Here is a 27,569-nt window from a genome sequence, read left to right as displayed (position 1 = left end):
TGTATCAACTTTTTAGATCCCAGGTGCTCGAAATTATTTTATCAGTTTAAAAAAGGCTAATTCACATTTTACACCTTAATTTATATACTATGTTATTCCCTGACTTTGCATTGGTTAATTATTGGTATCGATGGGACAAAAGTTAGACTTGATTGCCTTACCCTATTCCTCATGTGTGTGCATAGACGTTTTGGATTGCAGTCACTTTCAAGAACATAAACGTTGTGTTGCACAAAGTTTTATTGTGTTAAAATGCTAAAAAAAGTGATAATCTCAGTTCATCAGTGATGCTGCTTCTTTATAAAGCACTCGGTGATGTATTCTTAAATGCAGGAACCTGGAGAGAACACAACTTTACAAACACCCTCTCCAACAATCTCGTCGCGTTATTTTTAAACATAAAAACCCCTAGATGGTAGATTAAATTTTTTTGGACGGGTATCATTTGTTGCTCTTCAGTGTTTACATTTATTCATTTAAGAATGGAATACAGACGCACTTTATGTTAAAAGTGAACATATTTAATTAATAACATAGCTTTTCAAATCGGAACATGGAACCGACAAATAATAAACATGATTGCCATGTTATTTAAAAACACTGAAAATGCAATCACTGTCAGAATAATTACTCTGGTTATCTGTTTAGTATCATTTCACAACATACTGTACCTACCTAGGCATACATCCCCTGTTACAATTTTATATTCTTGGATACAATTTCCTCAGGTCTCCCAAAGAGCAGGAACTATTCTTGTATGTTGTCTTTAAACTCTAAGGCTATATTCCCTTTGTAGTATAATGTCAAAATCTGAACACAATATTCTAAATGAGGTCTTACTACTGTGTTGTTAACCTTGATCATAACTCCCATTTGAATTCCACAAATTGTTTGATTTTTTTACTGCTTTCCCTTGAAGAGGACATAAAAGAACCAACATAAACACCCAGATCCCTCTCCTGCTTAGATTCATGTAGCTGAAAATCACAAATGATACACGTGGTATGTGTTCCTGCTTCCTAATGAGATTTAGTGCACTTGTCAACATCAAATTTTATTTACCCAGTCTCAGCCCAATCCATACGCAGTCTTTCTCAATATCCTTTGCAGCTGCTTCTGTTTGTCTCTTCTACTATTTCTGTATCTACAAATTTAACCAGCAAACTCACTAATTCTTCATCTTTCGACGTCAAATCCATACTACGTTTCAAACCACCTACTTGAATGTTCACTTTTCTTTTACTGTTATAATACTGAAACATTTTGAATCTGCTGGAATTCACGTTATAACAGCGTTTTCTGATTTGTCCGTTAAACTACTCCAACGTGGGTACTGCCTCAGAAGAGTTCAGCATTACTATCTGTATCTTTAAATACAGTAAAATCAGTATTATTCACTTCATTTTACCTTGTTACTTTGTTTAAAAAGCTTCTGTACACTTCTGTACACTTTAATCACGTCAACTGTTGAGGTGTATGAATAGCTGACAGTCATCATACCAGGAGCTAACCAAGACAAAACAAAAAAAAAATCTGCTTCCTCCTACAAATGAAGTTAGATATTTTGGAAACTGGTACTGAATAATTTAGACTTTCCGATTCTGCAGGAATTTGAAGCACACACACACAAAAAATAAACTGCATATTTACAACATAATGCAGTGTTGCACTCTGGTCATAACTACAATAATTTTAAGAAGAAAGAGGCTTAAGTTAATTTTTGGATATTTCAAATGAGATGCATTTTTGCAGACTGCAGGAAAAACAGGCTGCTTCCTGAAACAAAACCTCCGAATCTTCTTGATTTTTTGCTCCATCTCTTTAGACATTATATGTTATATGTATGTGCTCTAAATCCTTCACCTAGATGCCAGTTATCATTTTTGGTCCTGAAAACTTTAGTGTACAGTATGGCCCTTTGGCAGGATAAAAAAGAGGTAACATCACTACTTAACAGAAATTAGTTCGCCAAACGGCCTTGATTAAGAGTTTAATTATGGTATTTTGATGGTAAATGTCTCATCAGCACACCCTTGTACCCTCGAAAATGGTCAGTTTTCTCATACCCATAGTTAACATATTTTTGTGTATAGAACAGGCAGCACACCTGAAGAAGGCTCCACGGCCGAAACGTTGTGTTTTCTTTCTTCTCTTTTCAGCATGGAATAAACCTATCACTTGATCCCTTGCAGCCTACGCATGCTGACGGAGCTCCCCACCTGAACTTCATAGATAATTTGTTATTTAAAACTATGTGCCATGCACATGTGGGATATTTACAGTTCCTCTTTAAGTCCCACAGACTGCAAAATTCTGGACACACAGAAGCCTATTTACTATCTAACTCTGATAACCTAGTAGTTAAGTCTTTAAAGCAGTCTGATCTTGATAAACAATCAGTATTTCAGCATACAAAGAAAGGGCTTTAACCCAGCACCGTTATAGATGGGAAACTTGTGTCTCAGTTGTTTCTACAATTACAACTAAGAAAATAATAATACTGTGCATGCTACTTTTGTAAGCGGTAGCGAAAAAATGTTTATAGTTTTACACATTTAGATTTTAGATAGCTAGAGGGTAAAGCAGATGATCACAGAACATGCTTGCTTAAGTGGTCTACAGATGGTGACTGAACTAAATAAAACATTAAGAAAATACCGAAGAGCAACAGCACTTAGAAATACCACTTTGTACACTGCAGATCCCAGCACTGCCGTGTTTTAAGGATTTAAATACATTATTGTTATGCTTTGGTTGCGTATTTACACTACACAACCTCTTCAATTTACTGGTGCCCTGCTAATCACTTGAGAGTCCAGGTGTAGTTGAATATGATAATCAAAGAAATTGAGCACAATCTTTGCTGTTACCCAAAAGTTTCTTTCTCTATAATTAAAAGCAAGACGGGTGCAGTGCTGCTAAATAACTTTTAGCATTAACAGGGGCTAGTGTTTTATCTTTGCACTGTTTTTCAACACTTCAACACTTTCAACACTATATTTAAGCCAGTCGCTTTTGGCCCACTTGCTGTTTGAATTCTTTCTATATTTGATATATATTCTATATCCCAGAAAGCCATTTTTAATCGCGTTGGTCAATAACAAGGCCTTCTTCACTCTTTTCAATGGCCGGCCTCATAGACAAAGACAGCATAAGTAAGAGGACGACGATTTATTGACGTGTCATTTCTGGAGGAAAGATTCAAGAAAAGTCCCGTTGGATATGGACTAAACTTGTTGAACTGTGCTTGCTGAACTCATTGAACTGTGGCAAACAAAGCTCAGCTGATAACCATGTTTGCTTTGGCAGTTGGATATCCAAAAAAAGACCCCTTTCAGCTATGCTGTACTCGATTCTTTTTAAAGAAACAGTTCTTTTACTGTTTTGTGACTTCAAAATACACTGACATTGAAATGACACAGGCAAATGTTTACTGAACCATACATTGTATCCAAACTGTGTAGTTTACAGAATATTACTCAACTAGGGAAGTAGATTGATTATATTTGAGCATGAGTTAAGTTTAAATCAACAAGGTGTTGTAGAAATGTTTGGGTTAATAGGAGCTGCAATCTTTTATTGTAAAACGTATTACTGTTGTAACAGTTTCTTTCATGAAAAAATACGTAATCAACAGGCGGTGTAAAAACGTTCAAATAAGAGGTTATAAAACAGTTTGTGGGTTATACTGCATTTTGCATTTTGTTCTTCTCATAGTCTTTCAATCATGTTTGAAGTGCACATGTCCTGCTGCAAGAGTCTGCAAGAGAGAATGTACTGGAAAATTCTTCAAGGCCAAATCTGTTGGATTCCACTTGCTTCTGTCTGATTCTGGGTAAACACACACCGCCAGATAAACATAGGTATACCTTTTTAACTATATTAATAGCACATGTCAGCAGCTCATCATGGTAGAAACATTTGATTTACAATTTAGAACAATTAAATTGAGTCAAAGATTCACACAGTACTGTAAGATTTACAATATTTAAGATACGTTCCTGTTTATAAATATGTTCACCCAGCAACTATTTCCTATGTTTTAGACCGGCAGTGGCAAGACACTGTCCGCAAACTGGTACAGCCCACTTCACCACTGCAGGACGAGATAAGAGCATTCATCTTCCAGTACCTCCACATGTTGTGTTGGAGGATCTTATTGAAGCCATCTTTTACTCCTGATTTAAGTCCAATAGAACATCTGCAGGACCAATTCACTAAAGCTATCCAACCAAAACCTGCCCATCTCTGCCAGCTGGCCACTGCTCTACAGAACTGGCTTAAAGTTCCCCAGCAGTCTATCAAGCGATCAGGTCTGCGCTTCATTGTTGCCAGGATTGTGGTAATGGTCAAAAAGGTCATACCCGATATTCGTTTTTTATCATGTTTTTTCTTTGACAGTGTACAGTATCACGGCTCCAAAGTTAAGAAGGGGATTCATTGATCTGTATTTTTGTTTGCATTTTCTGTCATTTCTGTTATATATGTATTTCATTAAATCCATTACGTCTGAGGTCTGAATTTCTATGGTGCGTATGCACACTTCAGCTTGGTATCTATCATTTCGTGCTGTTAAGATATCTCCTCATCAATTAATAAGTCACAAAACATTTTTTTTTCTCTACGAATACATGCCCAAAGAACATCCACACACTGTACAGGCCTTAGAAAGGGGAATAAAGTATTTTTTCTAATAAATGCGATGACAAAACCCGTTTTTAATAGGCTATTTTTATTCCTCAGTTCTGCATTATTAAAGTCAAAACTGGTCAGGCTTTTTCTTTTCTTCTCATCCGGCCTTCTCCTTGCTCCAGAACTGTCAGATTACATTAACGCCTCACATATTCGCCGCCTGCAGAAATAACAGCCACAAACATTGCTGTACAGCCTAATTCTCCTGCTCCAGTTATCTTTTGACAAAACAGATTTTGTTGGTAAGATGCCGACATTATTTCACTTGTGCTGTGGCCCTCACTTATACAATGTGCCCTACTAATCTCAACCAATTTATTAGGCAGATGCATCATTCAGGAACGGAAATCATTTTAACAGCAAAACGGTTTGATTTCATCAGCCTCTCTCCTGTTGACACAGTTATTACAGACAGAAGCTGACTCAGTTATTAACACAAACAGGGGAAAAAACACAAAAACAATTTCTGATAAAATGATGCGGTCTAAACATAACACATGAGAAAAAAACAACTGCTCATTACTAGACTTACTAGCCGGTTAATTTAATCGGCTGTACAGAGAATTGAACTTCAAGATGGAACCTGCATCCGGTAGCACAATTTTATGATGTGACTCATAAAGACTGATTTTAAACAGCAGTGTAAAGATAAGACAGGTAATTGAGTACCAGTCTTTGCTATAAAGTAACTATCACCCTAGCTTTTACGGAGTATGGCAAACGCATCATTTTTATTATAAAAATTGTTTTGGTTGCACTTATCCGTGGGCTCAATCAATAAAAAAATGCCACTGAAAAAATTTGATAGGTCACACAAGCAAAATGACAAATGATGCATCTTTCCACTTAATGGTTTTATCTGAAATAGGTTAACAGTTGTCATTTTAAAATTTTGTGCGGCAATATGCAGCCGTTCCAAATAAGCTGCAGACCCCTGTAAAGCTTATAGTGGTTTTCCAGCCATTAGTGCTGTAATTGTGGCACATTATAACTGCTGTCAGGAAAGCATTTCCAGTTAAACTGATCTAAATGTCAACTCATACTAAAATACACTTACAGGATATTGTTTTAGTCATCACAATAAATTAGTGTTAAAGCTCCATTTCACTGATCTTTACCAAGGAAGTTAATAACATATCAATCAGAAAATGTTCCAGCTAAAATTTACTATCGTTAATAAACACTTATAGCATTTATAACAGAAAATGTGGTCAGATAATAGCATCTTTTCATATCACTTAAATTAAGCTACTTTTTGACGTTTTGTTTAATTAATAGAAATGAAAAACAGAGGATAGAATGTGAAATCTCAGCTGTAAAAGTTCAAATTGCTATACAACGTGATTTTTGAAGGATCTACAGTTATTATCAATATTATTAAAAACTTAGCCACTGTGTACAGAGGTTGCAAAAGACATACTTGTATGTCAAAAAGCAGAATGGCATTAAAATTCATGAAAGTGCTTATATACTGTAATTGCAAATCATAAAATGAAAACTGCCATCTAACCATCTTTTTCAGTTTGACTTCTAAAAAAGAGGGATTTCTTAAACCAAATACATTTCTTTCCTACAAGTCTCAATGTGTACCATAATTTCAGGCATAAAATGACAGACTATTTATCCTATAGCTTTAGGTGGAGAGTTAATAATATATTTTGTTGCACAATGTAACCATTAGACGTACTCTGTGCAGGAAACTGCATCACCAATCCTTGCAATTAAAGCAAGCCTCATATTATATTCTCTTTTACATGAAAGTCCATCAATGCGGTTGTGTTTTTATTTTCCCACTGTCTTGACCAGGGAAGGGGCATCCTTTCACAAAACATTTTAAAACCCAAATGGCTTGTGCTTCTCGGGTGCTTACATTGTGCCAAGCAGCATTTCAAAAACATGAGACATCTCATTTGGTAGCCTATCACCCATTGCCGTTAAACAAAGTACCTGTCTGAACTAAAACTTCTAAACATTGCATAACCACCTAAATGACACATCCAACCAAAAAAAAAACATTTACGATTCTCCTTACCACACAACTTGAATCCCTAATAATCTGACTCATTATCCTTACAACTGTGTGAATCACTTTCCAATCCAACTCGAGAAAATAAGGTGGAACGTTAACTTTAACCAGTGAGTTTGTAGCACTGCCCTGTCATTGGATGTAATCAAATTTGAACTTTCAATCAAGTTTCAACTTTTAAAGGTTAAAATGTCATTTTTTTAAATGATAATTGGAGCTTTAATGAAGTTCAGTCTGATTTTTAGGCAGCGTTACTTTCACAGCAGGTTTGTTCTGCGTTTTATAGTCCCGATTTCTGGCAGAATGCTTTTCTGTGCCTTAAAATTAACCCCTTCAGGATCAAGAAAAGGAGGAGTGTGAAGAGAGCTTGACATGACTGCACTGTGCAGTACGTAACCCTATCTCAGGAGACATCTGGAGACAGGTATTTAGGAGTTAGGCTGTCCATTGCCATTCGAACAGCTTCAGTCTTTCTTGGGATTCTGTTGTACAAGATTTGCACTGTTTCTAGTGGGATATTCATCACAAAGGAAAGCCTTCAGATCTGAGGTGGAAAAGTATTCCACACTCTAAGCTCCACAACTTTCCAGATTTGTCACGAGAGCCGGGTCAGACTCCCGTGAAATCTGCTGGTAAGACCCTATGCGTGACGGTATAATCCGGAGGAGTCTGGAGAAGGACAGTAGGGAAAGACACAGCAGGGTTAGGTCGGGTTGACAGACAGGGGGCGGTGAACGTAGTGATATGGGTGGAAGCAGGGCGCAGGGCGCAGTCCATAATCCAAGAACCGGGAGAACCATCCAAGACACAGACGATTAAAACCAGGGAACGGGGAACTAGGACCAGGAAACCCGGAGATAAAAACATGACGGGACTGGACGCTCCGAGCCCCGGGCTCCGAGGTCAGGACGTCTGGGGATAAGGCCTCTGCCCTCGGGCTTCTCCGGAGCCCGGTGATAGGCGGGCCGCCAGACGCCCGTCTTCCAAGGCTGAACCCGGAACTGCAGAGACACCGGGCTTCATTAACCAAGAGGTGACGGGACACAGGCGAAAGGACTAAAACTAAAAACAATACAACAAAGGTAGGAGCGCCCTCTAGAGGAGGGATGACGACCGCGACAATATCGATTCAATAGTGTTCAGATCTGGTGACTGGGGAGGCCGTGGAAGGTGTTTGACTTTGGCCTGGTGTTCATGAAACCACTCTTAAAGCCCTGTAGCTGTGTGTATGGGGCCATAACTGCCATGGATTGAGGAAACATCTCGAGGAAACAGTGTTTGCACCACAGGGACTTCAGAATCTTCTGTCAGCCACCAACACGTATTTCAAGCTGCTGACTCCATTTATAGAATATATAAATATACACATATTTTTATGGACAAACAGCAAATCCATGTAGCCTATGAAACCTGATATGAACCACACTGCAATGCAATACGAGTCTTCTCTTCCCCCGAGCAGTGACTTGGGTGGGCTTGTAAACCTTTATCTAAACAAGAGGAGACCCTCCAGTCCCTCTAGCGAGACTACATTGTACAGTATACGATATATCTGAAGTGGTCTATTACATACTCCTAACACCACAGGAATGTAACATACCGGATGGTGAGGTCCTTCATTTATTCAGGTTACGTTTTGGTTCCTGAATGTTTTTTTTTTTTTGATGTAGTGACAGACCTCCCTGCCTCTTCAGAACACTGGCTTCGATAACGTCGTGTTCGTCGACTTCGCTCTCTGTCAGTCGTCTTGCAGTGACTACCAGTTACGTCACAAATGCCTGTCGGTGAACACCCTTCTATTTTTTTTTTGTGTATTTTGTTCCTCCTGGCAAAAACATTTACATTCGGTGTTGTATATCAGAGTGAGGAGACTGGCAGTGTGGGGGGCCCTTGGAGTCGAGTCGCTGCTCGTCTGGATCGAGAGAGCCCAGCTGGGGTGGCTCAGGCATCTGGTGAGGATGCCCCCTCCCTGGTCCCCCCTCGCTGGAGGTGTACCAGGCATGGCCCACTGGGAAGAGACCCAGGACACGCTGGGGGGATTATATCTCTCAGCTGGCCTGGGAGACCCCCAGAAGCTGGAGACTGTTGCTGGGGAAAGCGAGGTCTGGTCTGCCCTCCTCAGCCCTGTTTCCACTGCAACCCTTGCCAGGAGTAAGCGCTCAGGAAATGATGATGACGGTATGATGATTTACAGAATCCCTTTGGATTCTCCCCACTTCCTTTACAGTTGCTAGTCTTTTTGAATTTCTCTGTAGTTCCTTGCCCCGACCCATATTATATATCCATTGATATGTGCAAGGCAAGAATATGCAAAAAAAAAATCTCAAAAGAAACAGATAAAAGATTTTTTTTAAGCATGAATGCATATCCTTCAACAACTATATGATACTCCGCACCAGGCAGATTAATTCTAAAGGCTTTGTGATAAAATTAGAAAAACTGAAAGCTGTACTGAGCTGAAAGCAGGCTGTCAACAAAGTGTGGTGAAATTTCCTGCATTTAATAGTCTGCAAAAAGCACTTCCTGGGGAAGAATTCCCTACAGGAACTGCTTGGATTCAGAACAAATCCTCAAGGAATTTCTCCGCAACAATCCTTTGAACATTTATAGATAATTAGAATACTTCTTGACAAACCAAGAATAAAGAAGTGCTGCATCTACTGTGAAACATGGAAAAAACATCTGAAGCCTAATCATTTATTTTCACAGTTTCCTATTTTGTCTGTACAACCAGTAAACATCCCCTAATATTATAAAGATTTCACAAATACTTTCACAATGACCCCAATAAGATTCGCTTTAATTAAAAGATTTATTACGCGGTTACAATGTGGTGGCTGCAGTGTTATCAGACCTACACATATACTTGCAGGTCACTGGCGATTCAGTTGTTGCTGTTAGCATGACAGTAGTAACCACAAGATGTCAACTGACTGCAATGTCTTGTTCTCAAAACTAAACATCACCATGAAAGATAAGGCTTAAGCCTCTGATTGGTTTTCAGGTTGGGATTGGCTAGCCTGCAAAGTGGAAAGGAATGCAGTTTTACGCTTTAAGACCCAACCCGCAGAGGAAAAAAAAACGTTCAGGAAATGCAATCAAACTACATTCAACTACACTGTTGTTTGGAATCGTAAAACCACAGAACAATTTAATAACTAGCCATGCACGGACACTTTAAGCATTGGGACTAAAAAGGCTCAAAGAAAGGAAAAATCACAAGAGTTTTATTTCACATGTATGCAAACCCATTCCAGCCCTTTTCCTCCTCAATCTCAGAACTTTGACGGGAAAAAATACGGATGCACATCAAAGAATGCATCAAAATGGCGACAAGTCATTCCCCTTTCAAAAAACTGCAAACAAAATGCACCCTCTGTGCTGTCTGTGACTTTCACAGCCATGACGCATATACATTATCTTCAACCACTGTTTGAGGCAGTCCTGCTTCTGTACGGGCTGTTAATGTTTTATACCATAGGTACTGCAAGGAAGAGGATAGTTCTATTTATTCAAGCAATTTGATAAAAGTAAAGATCACTAGTGTAATCAATAAGGGGAAAAGAGAGTAAGTACATTTATCTCACGCCATCCTCTGCATTGTATCTCCTCCAGTCCTTGAAGTCTGAGATTCCTTTTGTGGGAGTTAATGCAGTAGAATTAGTACTATTTAAAAATGAGAAAAATGTTAAAATTGTCTGCTGTAAGAGTTAACTTCGTGGTTCGTCATCGCCCCTCAATCTCCCCGAACTGATTCCCATTAACATGTAAAGACCAAGTTGGCGGCGATGAGCCTTTGTATTAGAGGAAAAACCTAGGGACTGAAAAATGTGATTGGAGGCGTAACAGTGGTGCCACTTCTCGTTGAAAATGTTTGTAGAATTCTTTACATCGAGCAAAACGTCAAAGATTTCTCAATAAGTTGTGTTAAAAAGTATAAAGAAGCAGGACAGAAAAGCTGCAATGGACCACAACACTACTGGACACTGAGCCACACTCAGTTGGAAAACGAGAAAAAGATTTTAGCGTATTTTCAAGGGAACATATTAAATCGAATTACTGAATACATTCAGCACTAAACTAATGCTTTTTTATAAGAAAATGAAATAGAGGCAAACAAATATCCAGTCAACCCACATAACTCCCTTAATTAAATTATATCACTAAAAGCATCTTAGAGGAGAGGTAGGATCTCAAGGCTGGGCCTGCACTGTGCTGGGATTGGACACCCCTGAGGAAGTCCACGTTTCTGCAAGCAGTGTGGGTAGGCCAGTAGGTGGCGCTCTGTTATCCTGTCCGAGTTGCCACACCTACACTCTAGTGAGCAGGGGCTGTGTTGTAGGAGGTAACATTCCTCAATTGAGACATTCAGCTGGGATCCTGACTACTATGAAAGATCCCATGGCACTTTTTTGAAAGAGAGGGGATAGTTAACCACAGTGTCCTGGCTCATTTCAACTCTATTGTGGGCTTGCACAATCTGGCCTCCCTAAAGTTCTGCCTTAATTAAGTTGGCGAGTCAATTTCTCACTTCTGCCTGACACACTGCGGAGTTGAGCTGCTGAGACAGAAGGACTGGCGTGCAAAACCCAGATGGGGGCAGCTCTTCAGAGACAGGAGAAGTAGTTACCCTCCTATGTGTAAAATGCTTTAGGATCCCTGTAGATGGAAAGCACCATATAAATACAAAGAATTATTATAAAAGGCATCTTACCTATATGATTTTCATTCATTCCATCTGCAAGAAAACAGAAGAAAGGGTTTGTGATTTCAGCAACCTAACCCATGCTTATAATGGCATAGGCCAGACACAATCAAAAACGATACAAGACACGCAATTGTGCGATTCACATAAAACTTGGCTTAAAATATTAGACTTACACATGTCAAGTATTTTAGCACTCAGCATGCAGATTCCTGCATATGAAAACTATTTTGGAAGGTGTCCAATGACATGGCACAAGGTCACTAGTACCTCACAACTGAGTTGAACAGAAAGTGGTTCTAAGCACTTGAAAGCTACAGGACCATTATTCCTGCTGAGATCAGTGAATATATAATCCTTGAAATAACCTAAAAAAGAGAAAGTGAAACTAAATTGGAGTCATTTGATTTGTCACGTGATCAGCTTACAAACCTGTATACCTGCCAGCTCCCACAACAACAGAGCAAATCGCTGTTCATTCTTCTATTGAAATCTCTTGTACTACAAGCCCATGTAATGGTAATACTTTACCTTATTTACAGCTGTTACCAATTATGTGCTGAGCTCCAATTTCCTTTCAGTAATTTATTGCTTTTGATTCATCTGCCATTTTGTCTGGCCAGTTGATTGAAATACAACAATGTTGGAAGAATCAGTCACATATCAATAACTAATACTACGGTAGTCATTCTCCCTCTTCTCTCTCTGGGGTCTTATAGTATACTTCCTACCTAGGTAACCTTGAATGTGATATCAGTTCTTTCATGTAAAACACTATTTAACAAAACAATGAAAAAGAACATTTTCCATTTCTGCTATTACTGCTCCGCCTTTTAAAAAACTGAATGTTGTGGTAATGATTTTGGTCTTGAAAAAGATGGAAAAAGTTTATACTTCATCACAATATGAGATTTCTGACATCTTATGTCTGGTTGACACTTATACAGGGTTTATTCTTCACAATGATGGTCCCACAGTGCTTCTCTGGCGCAGCTGAAATGCTGTTAATTCAAATCTATAGTTTCTGGCTCCCTCAAAACCACAAACGAGCCTGACCACCGAAACTACCTGACAACAAAGAGCTGGCGCCGGAAACAGACGTTAACCCTAATTAAGGAAGGGGCTTTTTGTTCGTTTGTAACTCCTTGCAATGTGTATAAATAAAATGTCATGCTCCTGGGGAGACAGATCTCAGATAAACTGTAAACATCTATCTTCTTTTCTATCTTTCAAAGCTACCGAAATACGAAAGCAAGCATTTCTTAATTCGAACCCTCAAACTAGGACAAACAGCCCCTATGAGATTTTGTTTTGTACAAGTTCTGTCAGGCATTTACGTATACTAGCAAAAACATCTGATTTTTGCAGATTTATTCATCAAAGTACATACAAGTACAGTCCTTACAAAGGCAAGTGATATTTTTTGGGGTTAGTGCTTCCTGGGTGTAAGATGGTTTTAGAGATAATAAAAGCTCACTTAAAAAAACTGAGCTATGAGTGCTTTGATATACCGACAGGACAACAATTTTGCTTCTATACAACTCCAACTGGCATGTCGAAAAGAGAAAAGTAGCTTTGACGCAGGAAAAAGAGGACGTGAATGGTACATTTTTCAGGTTCATTTTACTGCTTTTATATGCAGCATGTAATCAATCATATCTGCTTTCAAAAAACTGAAACTTGTAGACTGACAGGGACAGGGGACAGAAATTACCTCTTTCAGTGTCTGTAACTATAAGCTCGTTGTTTCTCAGCATACCTTATACCTGAAATTCCACAATGCTGTCTCTAATTCACATTCCTCTGTGGCCCAAAGCACGTCTTTAACAGAAACCTTAAACTTCTATCTCTTAAAAACTGCCAGAATAAGCTAAGTCAGACATGTTCAGACTTGTTCAGCCAACAGCAATATATTCAGAGCACGTGTATAATATACTAGTTTTGGTGGAGAAAGTATTAATATGTCTTTCCTTGCCAGTGCGCTACCAAGATACAGACATCAGAAATCCTGAAAGCAGTTTTCTTTCCAAACACAAAGGAAAAGAAAGTATTAAAAAAAAGGTGGCACACCTTCCTTTGACATTTGTTACAAAAATATGAAACTTTTTTCTACACAGAGAATGAAAGAAATTGAATCAATTGAAATATTTTTTTTAAAATAGCCCAGCAATGTCACAAAACAACTCTCTATATAAAATGTCTCTGATTTGTAAATAGATCTATAAGTAGATAAATGTCCAAACTGTTACATAGTAATATCTCCCTCACTTTATCACTTTGTATACACAACATACTACTGTTATACAAGGACTGTTTTCATACTTCTCTTTGTAACATATCAAACAGGACAAAACAGGACCGTTCTCCATATAATTATTCTAATTTATAATCTTCAGAGGTCCACATTCGAAAGGCAACAATTCTCATTTTCAGTACTCTTGTACAGATGGTCTTATAAAATCTGGATTTCGCAGAAACTGGACAATGAAAATTAAAGTAAAGATCCTGGTTATAGGAATAAAGGCTCTTGGACCTCAGATCGGTATTAACATATGATTTAATTCAACCAGGTCTTCCATTTTCAAAGGACAAAAGCATCTTACTTTTACCCCAAATGCAAACAGTTTTAGTTAACACTGATACCTGATAATACAGCACATGACTGTGGTACAGTATATAAGACAATTATTGGATCCTCAACAGCTAAACATATCGATAAGTATAAACAACGACTCCCTGAAGCTTTCTGTTAATATACTGAGCACTACCATTCAAGATACACTTTCCATAATCTTTGAGAATTTCGATAAAGGTTCTCAGCTTAAAATACTTCCAGCTTCTATTTCACCTCCAGGACATAGCAGAGGTGATGGCATGAAAAAAAAAAACAACAACCTGAATTTAACTATTTGGGGGAAACTCTTCAGTATGACTAAGCAGGTTCTTGTCATCTGTTTACTGTATAATGAGTGGAAAAGATTAACAGAAACTTGCTGTAAGGCCAGGGTCTCAAAGTCAATCCCTTGAAGGCCTGTTTTCTGGGTTTTGCTCAAACCAGAGTACTTAGATACTGTAACTTACCTAATTATTTCCCTATCTAGACATATCCCAGACCTTTATTTAAATAGCTATTTAAATAACATACTTTAGTTATTATACAGTTACACAGAAAACGTACTGGAGCCTGGTTAAATTTATTAACCATATGCAAATACATGTGCAATTAAATGATGCAATTAAATAAATCAGACCAACTGCGTGACCGAGACCCGGGGTGAACCAAAAAGGAGCACACACCGAGTCCTACAGGAAATGAGTCTGACACCCCTGCAGTAATGCAGTATTGCCAAGCAACCTTGAGTCACAGAACATTCCAGAAAACCACCCTCACTGACTTATGCACTGGTTTATTCTAAATATACATTACTTTTTATAACACATTGCCATTTGAGACAATATGAACTAAAACGAACTTCAACGAAAATTTTTTAAAAAGTCACTTAATGACTAAGTTCGGTCTGTCAGCCACTCCCTTGTGTCTGCCAAGCCATAGTTGGGAAGGTTAAGACTTTGACTGTCACCTACCCTAGCAAAAACATTGCTGGGTATCCCTTACTCACTAGGTGAACGTTTGATCCAGGCTAAGTGTATACTGCACTGCCATTTATAAAAGAAGTGAAATTTCTGAAGAGTTGGGGTAACAGATATGGTAGAAAGTATGATAGAAAATATTAAGCAAACCTGCACTTCATTTTTTTTTCCCTCACAGTGCTGAAGTGGAAACACCCCCTCTTAAAAATTAAAACTGCCTTCAGGGGAAGAAGTGACAATTTTTTCATTGACCTGAGCAGTAAGCATAGTGAGCTTACAGTCTTTACACTGAATTATTAGTTCCAGAATTGCATAGGTATTAGTCTATGTAAAACGTAATCCACTATCTATAAACTGTAGAGCCACTTCCAATATAACTTACATAACGTCGTTATATAACGACTAAACTGTTTCTGGATAGTAAACTCCTTAATTTGTGGGTTGACCTTTAAGAAATCAACCGATTTAAAATGATCAATTTATCATTAGCCTTATGTACTTGTTCCATATGCAGTAGATAAGGGATTCCGATGACATTTTATTTTTTATTCACATAGTAAAAAAAGGTATTGTAACCACGTGCACCAGGAAAGAAGCAAATAAACCGGACTAGAAGTGACTGTGAACTTGTAATCTTTGAAGATGCCAATGTTTTGATGAAATAACAAATCACCAGAGTGAAACTCGGCAGGACATGGCCTGAAATCGTGGCACACCACAGAGCTTAGGAGAACGCAGGTCGCATATAGATCCTGCATCAATTGTACAGCAGCTTTTCTCTCCATTGGGTAACTGGGCTCTGGCAAAGCTGGGTCCTGCTACACAATTACATGCCTGCTGAGTTGTGGTCTGGTTGCGGTGCCATTTTAAACCCAGAAAGCACCAGGACAGAAGCAGCTGTGCGCTTTAACGCCGAGGACCACTGTCTACATGCCTGACAAACAGATCAGGCAGAGAGAAGAACCAACACAAAGGTTAAAAAAAAACAAAAGTCCCAGCGCTAGAAAAAAGCACAATTAATACTAGGTTTTATGGCTCCGCAGAAGTGGCAACAGTGTGGAATGAAATATGGGTAAAGCCATGCACAATCTGACATTTTCTTTATTTGTAAACAATAGCAGGAAGGAGAGCGAGACACTCCAGCAGGACTTTCCTGATTCCGATTGCTGCAATCAAGTTCAAGCCCCGCAGGGTTTTCGTTTTGCATATATTAGTTTAAAGGCTAATCTAAACCTTTCAAGCTTTCACTAGTGGTGCGATGGAGTGTGCAGTGAGAATATAACATAGTGTCCTGCTGAGATCCAAGAATAGCAATGCCTTATAAGGCAGAAATGTTGAGATCACTAGGAAAAAAGAATTAGGGCACAGCTGTGTAGTTCTGTGGGCTAAAACATAGACTCAATATGTCATAGAAAATTAAATCAGAGAGCTGCATATAATTTGCTGCCCTGCTTTATGATTTAAATGTACACTGTAGTGATTTATGGACTCTTTTTTTTGTGTGTGTGGAAGCCATCAATCTGTATTCAAAAACAATGGCACGCAAAGAAAAAAAAAAAGAAGGTTGTCCCTTTTATTCTGGCTACACAGGATCAGGCTAGGTTTCCCCAAAAGGAATAACTGATTTGTTTCCTTAGATATGTCAATGTCGAGCGTGCCTGAGAAGGGGACTAGGATTGTGAGGTATTGGCATATAATATGTATGCAATATGGGTATAATTTATTTAGGTCAGTTCCCTGCATCTCTTGAATTAAATTAATCCACTCCTGATTACACTGTTACACTTCAGATTCCCGTCCACGTATAATTTAATTTGACATGCTTTTTTAATTGCTCGAGGTGAGCAACAGTGCAAGCACATTTGTTTGCTCAAACACAGCCACATCAATTTCTTTTGGCTCAGGATCCCCAGGAAGCACAATATGGGCTTTGGCGTTTGCTGTGACTGGGGAGAGAATCATCTGGAATGGATTTCCAGTCCTCCAGCACAGTAGACCTTACTCAGCATGTGCCTAGTGCCCAGGACAGGCAGAGATAATCTAGGCACAAGCCCTCCCTTCTTCGTGAACAGCTCAAAAATATTTATGATGTTCTTCAAAGAGGATTTCAGCAGAGCGTGCGTGTCTGTAGTCACCTACTGTATAAAATATCTTCCACAAGCGAACTGCTTACTTTAAAACTGCCTGGTCTTCCTGAACATGCTGCTAATATGTTTATGCCTTACTTAAGTTATACTTCATTACTTAATTGAACCCCTCTGCAGGAGATTAATTGCAGACTAGCTGAATTCTTATTACGGCTTTGCAATCAGCAATAGCAACTACCTAGCAGTGTTCATTGAAAACTGAATGATGAGCACAGATGATGAGGTGACCTGTTGAATACCAAGGTAACCTGTTGAACACCAAGCCTGGTAAAAAATGAAGAGAGAAGAGCACTGAAAAAAAGCAGCATGTCTTACTTAGCAAGAAAACACCGTCATGCCATCAGAATGTTGGAGGATGGGCTGATTCAAAGATTCACTGGACTCGTTGGCAGTAGAGCCAAGTCATTCATAGTAAATGATTGATTTTCTGGGTGCATAACCCTGATGGATCATTGCGAATGGGGATACGGACCTGTAGAATGATATGGTACTTCCTCTGTACAACAGACCAATCTAGGTACAAGTGCGATGGTCTGGGCACTACTGGACTGCATGGTCTTCCTGTGGACTCCCGCTGATGTGACAACTTTCCAGTAACACAACAGATGAGGTTTCCAGTGAGCCTTGCAAGACGTGAACGCCACAGTTACGCTGTGCACGCCCGAATCACCAGACCTGAGCCTCACTGGACATTTGTGGGATGAGCTGGGATAATGCGGCATCTAGGAATCAGAGAGCAGTGAACAGGCACATGCAAAATGGGATAGAATCCCACAAGACAGCATCTGCACCCTTGTGTGCTGCAGATTTACAGGTTGTATTGCTTCCAAGGGCTGCCCTACATGCTAATAATCACAGCAGACTACCTTTTGAGCAAACCTGTTGATGACAAATGTTAATCAGCATAATGCACTTACCTGTGACATGTCTGTTCAATAACATTTCAGTGCCTCCACTACAAAAAGATTGTAATTTTCATCATTATAACCTTCTGAATTTGCTGCAGTTATGAGTCTCACGCAACAAAAGCTACCAACTGTCCTGAGACTTCGTGCTTCCTAAGCAGACTTCCTCGCAGTAAGTGACTACTTTCTAAAAATACCCTTTCCATGTTCAGAAAGCCAGGCTTCCCCATATGCATTAAATAATTAAATATAAAAAAAATACTGATTTCATGCAAAGCACTTTTCAAATACAAATACTGCAGGCGCACACAGTTATGGGAGATGCAATGGGAACGTTCTCCTTTGAACCCTGCAGAACATCAGATGCTTTTAAAAATATTTTTAATTAAAAAAGGCATGGGGAAAAACTATTCTGCATTTTTTTTTAACTTATACGATATTAAGATCTGTATTAGCTAAACCGTAATTTAAGAACTGTCCGTCCTTGCATGGAAAATTAGTAACACGACAAAATGTGCAACTAAAGTTTATGTGTAAGCAAAGAGGGGCATCACTAAGGCTGAAAAAAGTCTGGGATTTTGTAAAAAAAACTATATATATTGGAAAAGACTAGATTAATGAAAATGCAGAATGTTCAATAAGATGCCGAAGGATGCCACAGGTATATAGTGTGACCTAGCAGGGAGGTTAACTTGAAGGCAGTGCCCATCTGAATATGAGCCACAGTTGAATGGCTGAGCCAAACCGATTCTTGAGTTTCCAACGATCAGTGATGGAGAGAGAAACTTGCGCCCGATTCAGCTCCTGGAACGGACGGCTAAACCTTTGTGAAAGCACAGGAGTTCAGAACTCAAATTCCATCTGACGTCCGCATGAGAATGAAAGGAAATGTCTCCAGCTAAGGCACGCCAAGAGAAAAAAACATGTTTACAACAGATGGGAAATAAACTGTAAAAAAAAAATGTTTTGTCCAGGCAATGTTGTTGAGCTGCAAAGATAAAATCCACAAGGTAGCATTCAGGGAGAGTCATCATTGCCTAGACAGCACTGCAGTGCAAGAGTGACAACAACTTATGCTCTAAAGCCTTTCTATCCTGAAATATCCTGAAGAGATCCACAACAAAGGTGATCATTAGAAGAAGAGTTACAAATGAAAGGAGGTCATTTGACCCATCTAGGCAATTTACTACTTTCTATTTCTTGTGGAAAGCCAAGTTATCAGCTTCAACAATATGGCTGAGTTGCTTGTTTCCCCTTGTGTCATCTTATTCAGGTTTCACTGGTGATTTTGAGCATCACAGTACAAAAGTAATCCAAGTTCGTTTGGAAAAGAATTCAGAGCATCACAATATACAAGTGTAGCCATCATTTTTTTAACGATTTTAGAATCTTACCATCAATCTGTGGCCTCCATAGCGCCATAGAATCTGATGGGCCTAATAAGAACCCAACAGTGGGGTTGTATTTTTAGGCAGACTCGATTTTATAACCTGATTCAGGTAAAAAAACAACTACCTGAAATCAATTAGATCATTCCACAGTGTGGAGCAGAATTTCTAACATTCTAAAGCACACTATTTTTTGTTTTGTTTTTAATACACAATCAACTTTTCATTTTAACTGGACATAAGGGGAGCTTTTAATTCACAAATAAATGAAACCTGAGGACTGTGACTGAGCAGGAATGTGGGGTGGAAGGCAAGCTGTCCTGACAGTGGGATTCCAGGGCTTAAGGACTGATTTTGACCAATTTATTTTTAAGCCAGGGGAAATTCAACTAGAAACTTCAAAGAAAAAACAGGAAAATAATCAGCACAGAGGAAAATACTTTTGAAATAATTATTGGAACCCTGGTGGCACAATGGCAAGTATCACTGGCTTGGTTTCAATTCTGGTCCTGGGGTACTATCTGCATAGAATTTATAAATCCTCCCCGTATTTGCATGGGTTCCCTACCACACTCCAAAGATATACTGGTGGGTTAATTGGCTTTGGAACAATTGGTCCTGGTATGAGTGTGTGTGTCCGTGTGTGCCCTGTTACAGACTGGTGTCCCGTTCATGGTGTATCCTGCCTTGCGCCTGTTGCTTGCTGGGATAGGCTCCAGCTCCCCCGTGACTCTGTGCAGGACAAAATGGTAAGAAAATGGATGGATTAGCACCCACCTGGGTGATGTATGGCAAAGAAAGTTCACCTTTAGTTTTGGGTAAATTGTTTTGTAAAAAAACGACTGAAGTCCCACCCCTTCCTGGGGATTCATTAGAACATGAATGGATATTCATGGATATAGAATCATTATATCCGGTGCCAAAAAGGGTATTTAAGGTTTATCGAACTCAAATTCTAAGCAAAGACACATGTAAGCATTTCCTCAGATGCAGAAGTGCTTTCAGGCCGATCGAGACTATTCGAAAACAGTGTATTATTCATATTGACGGCACATTGTTTTAATAGAACTCTTATTTTGTCATTTTCTCAGCTTATGTGCCAACAATATTTACATATTCTTTTTTTTCCCCAAGGATATTAATATTTTTTGCGGCAACGCTTTATTGTAACTGTTCATGTCGCGTAGGCGAGATAAGACCCAGGTGTCTTGTTTTGTTTTTTTTGTGTGCCACATTCTTAGTTTCTTTAGACACTAGTCAATGCAGTATTTTTTGCACCATGGATTTTTGGGGGGGAACTGACTAACGTTTTTCTACATTGATGATTTTGTCCAGGGTGATACCTGATCTCCTTGCCTTTGCTGTGCAACTGTTTACATGTAGTTTTAATTTTTACAAGACTTGTTCTTGATGTTTTTGGCAGTCAGAATTTCTGTTGCGGTTTGGGAATCTTTTATTGTTTTCTCTTACTGTGGGGTTTTTGGAAGATTTGACAAGGGCAGTGGATTTGGAGTTTCCCCTCTTGGGGTTGAATTTCTTCCTTTGGGACCTTGTTCGTGTTGTAGTTTTGGGAGGGAGAAGGGAAAGAGATAAGGAGGAAGTGATATCCTGTTAAGAAAGAGTAAGGTTGAGGATATCAGTACTGGATTTTTCCCTTTCTTCTTCCTTAGTAGCTGATGTGTACAATACACTTCACTCAACAAAGACTGTATAACCCTCATTGTGCCCAAATTCTCACAAATCTAGACAGAATTATTATTTTAAAGGCAGATTTTTGCCTCCTTCATTCTATATGAATTAATAAACCAATAACTGTGTTATTTTAAGATTACCAGTCATCATATTCAAACTGATCTGGAGAAGCAGTGGAAGTCTTTCGCCTGTAGAGTCATCTGTACTGGAGGCACCTACTGTATTATACTCTCAAAAGGAGGCAGAAGTCAGGATAGACAGAGCGCAGTTACAGTAGTGTAGTGACTTACTTGGTGAAAAAGTAAGTTTACCCTGTTAAGATATCAAATAACATAAAATTTCTACTTCGGCATAATTTATTTTTAAAAATCAGCCAGCATTCAATTTTCAATTATCACAGAGATCACATCCAGTCTGTGTTGAGTCAGAAAAAATTTAAGCAATCTAGATTGCTTTGTTACATTATATATTTCATAGTGACAGCAATGGAAGCTGGAAATTAAAAAAAAAACCAACTCTTGAACCTAATGAAATTTACAAAGGCACTTCAAGATCTTCCTGAGTGTCAAGAATTCCATTAACAGCACATATACTTTATTTCCAGCATCAGTTGTGGTTTACTTCCAAAAGACTGCTTAATTAAAGAACAAAGCCGTTCAGTATACTGCAACTTGGCTGAGCAGGCGGAACATGGTCTATAACTACTTGCTAAAAGCAAGAGAGCCTAGGGTTTCATTCTATGTACAGCTCAGACCTTTTCAAACCGCATGGTCATATATAAACATCATCTCAGCCTTCAGCAGTTCAAAAACCTTTAAATGTTAAAAGGCTGGCTTGGTTTCTGGAATAATTCATGGTCTTTTAATTTCTAGAATGTCTCTTAGTGTGGTGCTCATGTTCCCAATTTAGCCATAAAGGAGGAATCAGATTGTAAGATGCAACCAAAAGAGAAAAAGAAAATCAAGACATAAATCAACAGCAGGGAACAACTGCTTGAGTAGAATGCAATTTAGTTTATTATGATCAACTTAAAACTCTTCAGATGTAATATTTTATTATCCAGTTATCTGGTAATAGGTTAGAAAATACATGTTATATCTAGACCATAACTGTTTCAGACCATTTCAGCTGCCTAAACAAAATATTTAATCTTAAAATTATTCTGAAAACCCAAACACTTATTTCTTCGCATTAAACCTTACCTAATTTTGACTGAACACTTTATAACACTTTCCCAATTACAGGTACTGTATATCATGGAGAAACAATTATAGGCAGAAAACCATCTCCTTGTGTGTTGGTTTTACTGGTACAATAAAGGAACAACAAAGCTTAGAAAAGAATCAAAAGGCAAGCTCAGTACTCTGTTTTATTTAGCATACAGAAAGAGATAATTAGGACTAACTAGAAATTTATTCTGCCTCCTTATTAGTATTACAGTTAAAATATTATTCAGCTTATATCTCTATGATCAAAATCACAAGGATGTATCTAACTAAGGAAAACTGTGACTTATAACTAATATGAAATGATACCAACCTAATTTTTATTTGTATTCATTCCAATCCTAGCGCAATACATAGGCCCATTTGGTGCTTTCATGTTGAAAGTGGTTTTACCGTGTCTTGAAATTACTTCTAATTAGCTTGAATTGTACTCATTAGATATCACATAGGCACAAACCTATGTGCAACTATACACCAGAATCACAAAACCACAACAGTCTTTTATTCGCAGGATGACAGATTAAGGGGAAAAAAGTGTCTGAATGCATGACCAGCATTACCGTGAGCACCAGATTAAATGAGCAGGAGCACTGAAAAGTTCAACCAGCGATTCTCTTATTAAACTGGATGTAACCTCACTCTTCTGCCTACTCATGTCTACTTTCCCCTCTTCGCTAACATCCCACTGGTGAAGGCAACAACCCACGGAGATCCACTCGCCACTCTGACACATCATCTTTGATGCCTCTGTAACACTCTTCAGACTGCACCTGCAATTTCTGCACTCTACATTGGAATCCAATAGCTGCTTGCTTCTGTATAAGGTAACATAGCACTTTACACACATGCAGCCAGATCATCTGGGAGCAGAAGCCATTCTGTACCAGCTGCCCTGCTAAGCAGGCAGGAGGATAAATGAGAAGGTTGGGGAGGCTAGAGTGTGCAAGAGCAGAGTGGAATTTTGCCAGGACAATACAGTTAACATGTCTACACACTTGTGAATTTCAAGACACCCTCCTGCAACACAATGTACTTTGCCACCGAACTGGGACACTGGTGTCCAAATAAAGCTGTAATTCATCTTCAGCACAACACTGCTTGAAATCTACAACAAGATATGATTATGATGCCTTTGGACTGATTGTGATGCCTATTTTTAGTTCAATCAGATCTTACTCTTCTGTTGCGTTTCTTAATTATGTACCTTGTATCGCACTACACTGTACAGTACGTGTAATTTCAACAGGTTAGGATGGAAGACCAGCTTCTTTGTCTCACTTGAATGGTATAACTAAGGTACAGTGACTTGAGAACCTGCGATGATTTGAAGAACATCACTTCGGAGAAAGGTCTATAGTGAAGCAGGCGAACAAGCTCACCAGGCCCTGCACATGGAGGGGAGCTTAAAAGCAAAATGTGAGCCAAGCACTCAGGCAATTCCAGGGCAAAAGAAGCTGAAATTCAGTCTCTCCCTCGCAGAAGGCAGCGACGTTCTCTCCTGACACCTTACAGTTCATTACGGTCTCGGAGGGAGAGGGCCGCTTCAGTATGACCTCTTTAGTCACCCGACCTTAACCCCAAACGGTTGTGGTATAGCTGGTTTCACAAAGGCAGACAAAAGCCTGGAACAAAGGTTAGCACAGAGACGCTCTCACTGAACCCTGAGGCTCTACTTTCTAAGACAAGTTGAATAATAACAGTCAATGCCATCAAGCTCACTCTCTGGCACCAAATGTTTTCCACCCTCTAAATGCAGCCAGTAACTACAAATAAATGACAGTATTAAACTTTTGATCTCTATGTGATACTTCCTGCGTGTTTTGAAACAGAAATGTGTACATAATTTAACTGTGTCATAAAATTTGGCAGGTATTTCTTTTTTTCTGATGAATCAACTGGTCGTAAGAAACCAACCCTCCAATGTTACACAATTAAAAGATCTCCTTCATTCCCTGTTTTCCTGTATTGGTGTAGGAAACTACAACAGAAAACAAATCAGAAGATTAGGTTCAGCAAAGGATATCAAATCGTAAAATAATGCAAATGGTACAAAAAAACTACCAGCAAAAAAGAAAACTAGCTCTTAGCAGTACTCCCTGCTGTTATAATGGAAATTCCTACTTCAATTATTGTGGTTTTGCAGTCTGTCATAATAAAGTGTATAAGTGTTCGTGTGGAACAGAAAAAAAAAAGTTGTAGCTAGATCTGTATAATTTTTGTGAATAATATTAAAAAAATATAAAATGAATCTTACTGTTGCAGAAACTCCATTAACCTGTTTCACCAGTTGCCTTCATCAATATCATAATGGACAAAAAAAAATGAAATTAAGGAATCAGAGAGCCTCATATCTTAAAATATATTCAGGACTGTAACAGTACAGACAGGAAGAACACTTCAAACAGCCCCCCGTCTTAAATACATATAAAATCTATAAAAATATCCAAGTGCAAAAAAAGAGTTTTCTTTCAAACTAGGTATCTGATTTCGATTCAAAAAGTAAACTGTATTATGTACAATGAGCATGAAATAATTTTAAAACTGATTACTCTGTTTACAAACACTACTAAACCATGAAACCATTGCAATGATTTCTTGAAGACTGGGATGCAGTATTTCGTTTTACATATTAAAGACTGGACTGATTTTCCAGAATGGCCAAAGTTCAAAGCTAATATTTTTAATACTGTATTTGATGACATTTTCCAAAACAATTAAGGCTAGGAACACTTCCCCGGCGCTAAAATCTAGACATGAACTTGTTCACTTCCATGAGGAATATCACATAACAACCTGATAATGTGCTCAGACAGCCTAACCCCTTGATTTGGGCAAGCTTTAGCCAGTTGAAATAAATGTTAAATATCATACGTTTACTGTCTACATTCTTGGGAAAGGGAACCCAGGAATTTTCATTTGTTGCAAGGAAATGGAATGCAATATGACCTAAGAGGTGTGTGGGTGTCAACGAGAGATTAAAATCAATAGTAATTACTAAGATTTAAAAGCTGCTCTGCACCAAACGTCTTGACCCTAGTGCAACCAAAATCTTGATACAACTGAAGCTAGTGCTCAGTTGGTCTCAGTGTCATGCCTACTGAAATAAAGGGCTGCACTACAAAACTGTGCGTTAGCAGCCTATTAAACTGTATTGGATGTACTAAGGTGGAACAAAACACAACTAGAATAAATTGTTGAGTCTGAATTTGCATCCTCAAAGCCCGGACAATCCCTCAGGCTGAGACCAGCCACTCTGCTGTGATGTAAAGTATCAGCAGCTTTACCAGCTTGTTGCTGTGAGACCTATCCATTTCAGGATCTGAGCAAGGCTTACTTGAGACCCAGGTTACCACTGGATAAGGTGCTGTAGTGGCTCTCGTCCCTCTGAGCCACAAAGTCCAAACACCCCTGTATGGTAACAGGAGAGGTGCTGTCCTTTGGAAGAAACACCTGAATATTTCCGGTCATGAACCTTCTTGAGAATGAGGGTGCTAACCCTGGTGTCCTGGCTAAATGCCATCCCCACTACGAAATGTTTAATGTTATATTTGGGAAGGGGGCACATATAGGATTAGAGGTGTGGGGAAAAGTACTGTATCAGTTCTCTTAGCTACCCTACAGGATGTAGAAGGGGAGGAAAACTAGTACTTCTAATAAAGGGAAAATGAAACTGAGCTACTGATGACATGAAACGAAGAAAATCTACTACTGATGTTTACATTTCAGCTGCCTTATGCACATCTGGTTTGTTCAGCTGATAAAGCATTGAATGAGAAACAACCTTCAAGACCAGCAAGGGCTATTTATTCAATCAAAGACTGCTCAGCCCTGTTGGTGCCTCCATGCACATCCCACTGTATCAACATCCTCACAAACCCCATTTCCAACACCTTCAGGTTTGTATTTGAAAAGCACTCTCTGACCCTCGGTGCCCGACTAGTCTCCTCTCAGTTATACAAGACTTCTTCCACTGTGCAGTACTAGTACGCAGAAAAATCTTCAAAGTGATTCACAGTTCACAAGCACTGCCATTATTGTGCATATACTGTGTTAAATCAAAGACAAACTGCTGTCACACTGAATTTAATCCATTAGTTTTACAGCACCAAGAAACCTGGCACCGCCAGCGTATTTATAGAAACCTATCTGTAACCATTCCATTTGAAACGGGATGTAGGGAAAATCTATAATGCAATTATTGTCTTCAAAGCAGAAATACAAGAGTGGATGCAGGGACGGATACATTTTAAAACATTTAACATTTATATAGGCTACAAATGATATGTGGAAAAGCAAATTAAATCGCTCTTTCAAAGGGGTTTGATGCAACAATTAAGCAACTGGTGCAAAATCACCAATCCCCTGGAATAAACCATGGAAAACAGGGGCTACCTGATTCACCAGTGACATTTATCTGGTTACAAGATGCTCTGCGCGTCAATTAATAAACGCCAAAAGGGGTGGTATTAAATAACTTGGCTGGGTTTTTTTTTCCACGAGAATCACTGCCTTTTAAACCTTGTCACATGTATTTATGTTTCCTAAACAAAATGAGATTAATTCTGAAGCAAAGGCTTAGCAGAGCAGGGGAACCTTTCCCGCATTACAGTACCTTTAAGACCAGCCCGGAAAAAGGGAGCGGGGCTCATCGCGATTATGCCTGTGAAGTTTAAGCCGCGTCAGCTCAGCGGCATTTATGATCGTCGGGAAGTCGTGGCAGACGCGCTCGCAGAGCTGTTCAGAGAGTGGGAGCGATAGCGGGTGGGCTCAAACGGAACGGCTGGCACAGCACAAATGAAGTAAAGCAGGGTAATCCTTAAACCACACGCCAGAAAGTTTCAAAGCCAAAGGGCTTTGGGTATGAGTGTGATGCGTTTTTGTGCATTACTATAGAAGAAGTGGAGACATTGGAATGTCACAGGAGATACGCACAGAATTCTACCTTTGGGGGCAAATATGTGGAAACAATGATTAAAGGCAGGGATTTTTTTGTTTTCTGTCTCACAATAACATAAACTGGAATTGTCGCTCGAATAAAATGCGACCGAACCACATACAGTACGAGCAGCAGTTTTGTTACTGTTCCAAAAGGTATGTTTTGACTGCAGTCTAGCCTTCACTTCGTCTCAAAGTAACACTGCTGTTGATTATCAGTTAATCACTTTTTATTTTCTGGGGTATTAAAGGCTCATATTAA

The 27,569-nt window shown here is 38.9% G+C and overlaps 1 protein-coding gene across 4 annotated transcripts in view; it reads right to left on the bottom strand.

Moving 5' to 3' along the window:
• The window catches only part of nr6a1b (nuclear receptor subfamily 6, group A, member 1b), a 204,017-nt gene that overhangs the window by 67,056 nt on the left and 109,392 nt on the right, over positions 1–27,569 (bottom strand). For all 4 annotated transcript variants that reach the window (XM_015367133.2, XM_015367134.2, XM_015367135.2 and 1 more), the window contains exon 3: positions 11,433–11,456. In XM_015367133.2, coding sequence (XP_015222619.1) covers positions 11,433–11,456 — 24 coding nt within the window. The remainder of the gene's footprint in view (positions 1–11,432; positions 11,457–27,569) is intronic.

The sequence above is a fragment of the Lepisosteus oculatus genome, chromosome 24 (assembly GCF_040954835.1).
Source record: "Lepisosteus oculatus isolate fLepOcu1 chromosome 24, fLepOcu1.hap2, whole genome shotgun sequence".
Lineage (NCBI taxonomy): Eukaryota > Metazoa > Chordata > Actinopteri > Semionotiformes > Lepisosteidae > Lepisosteus > Lepisosteus oculatus.
The sequence above is the reverse complement of the archived record's forward strand: the minus strand, read 5'-3'. Positions and strand labels throughout refer to the sequence as shown.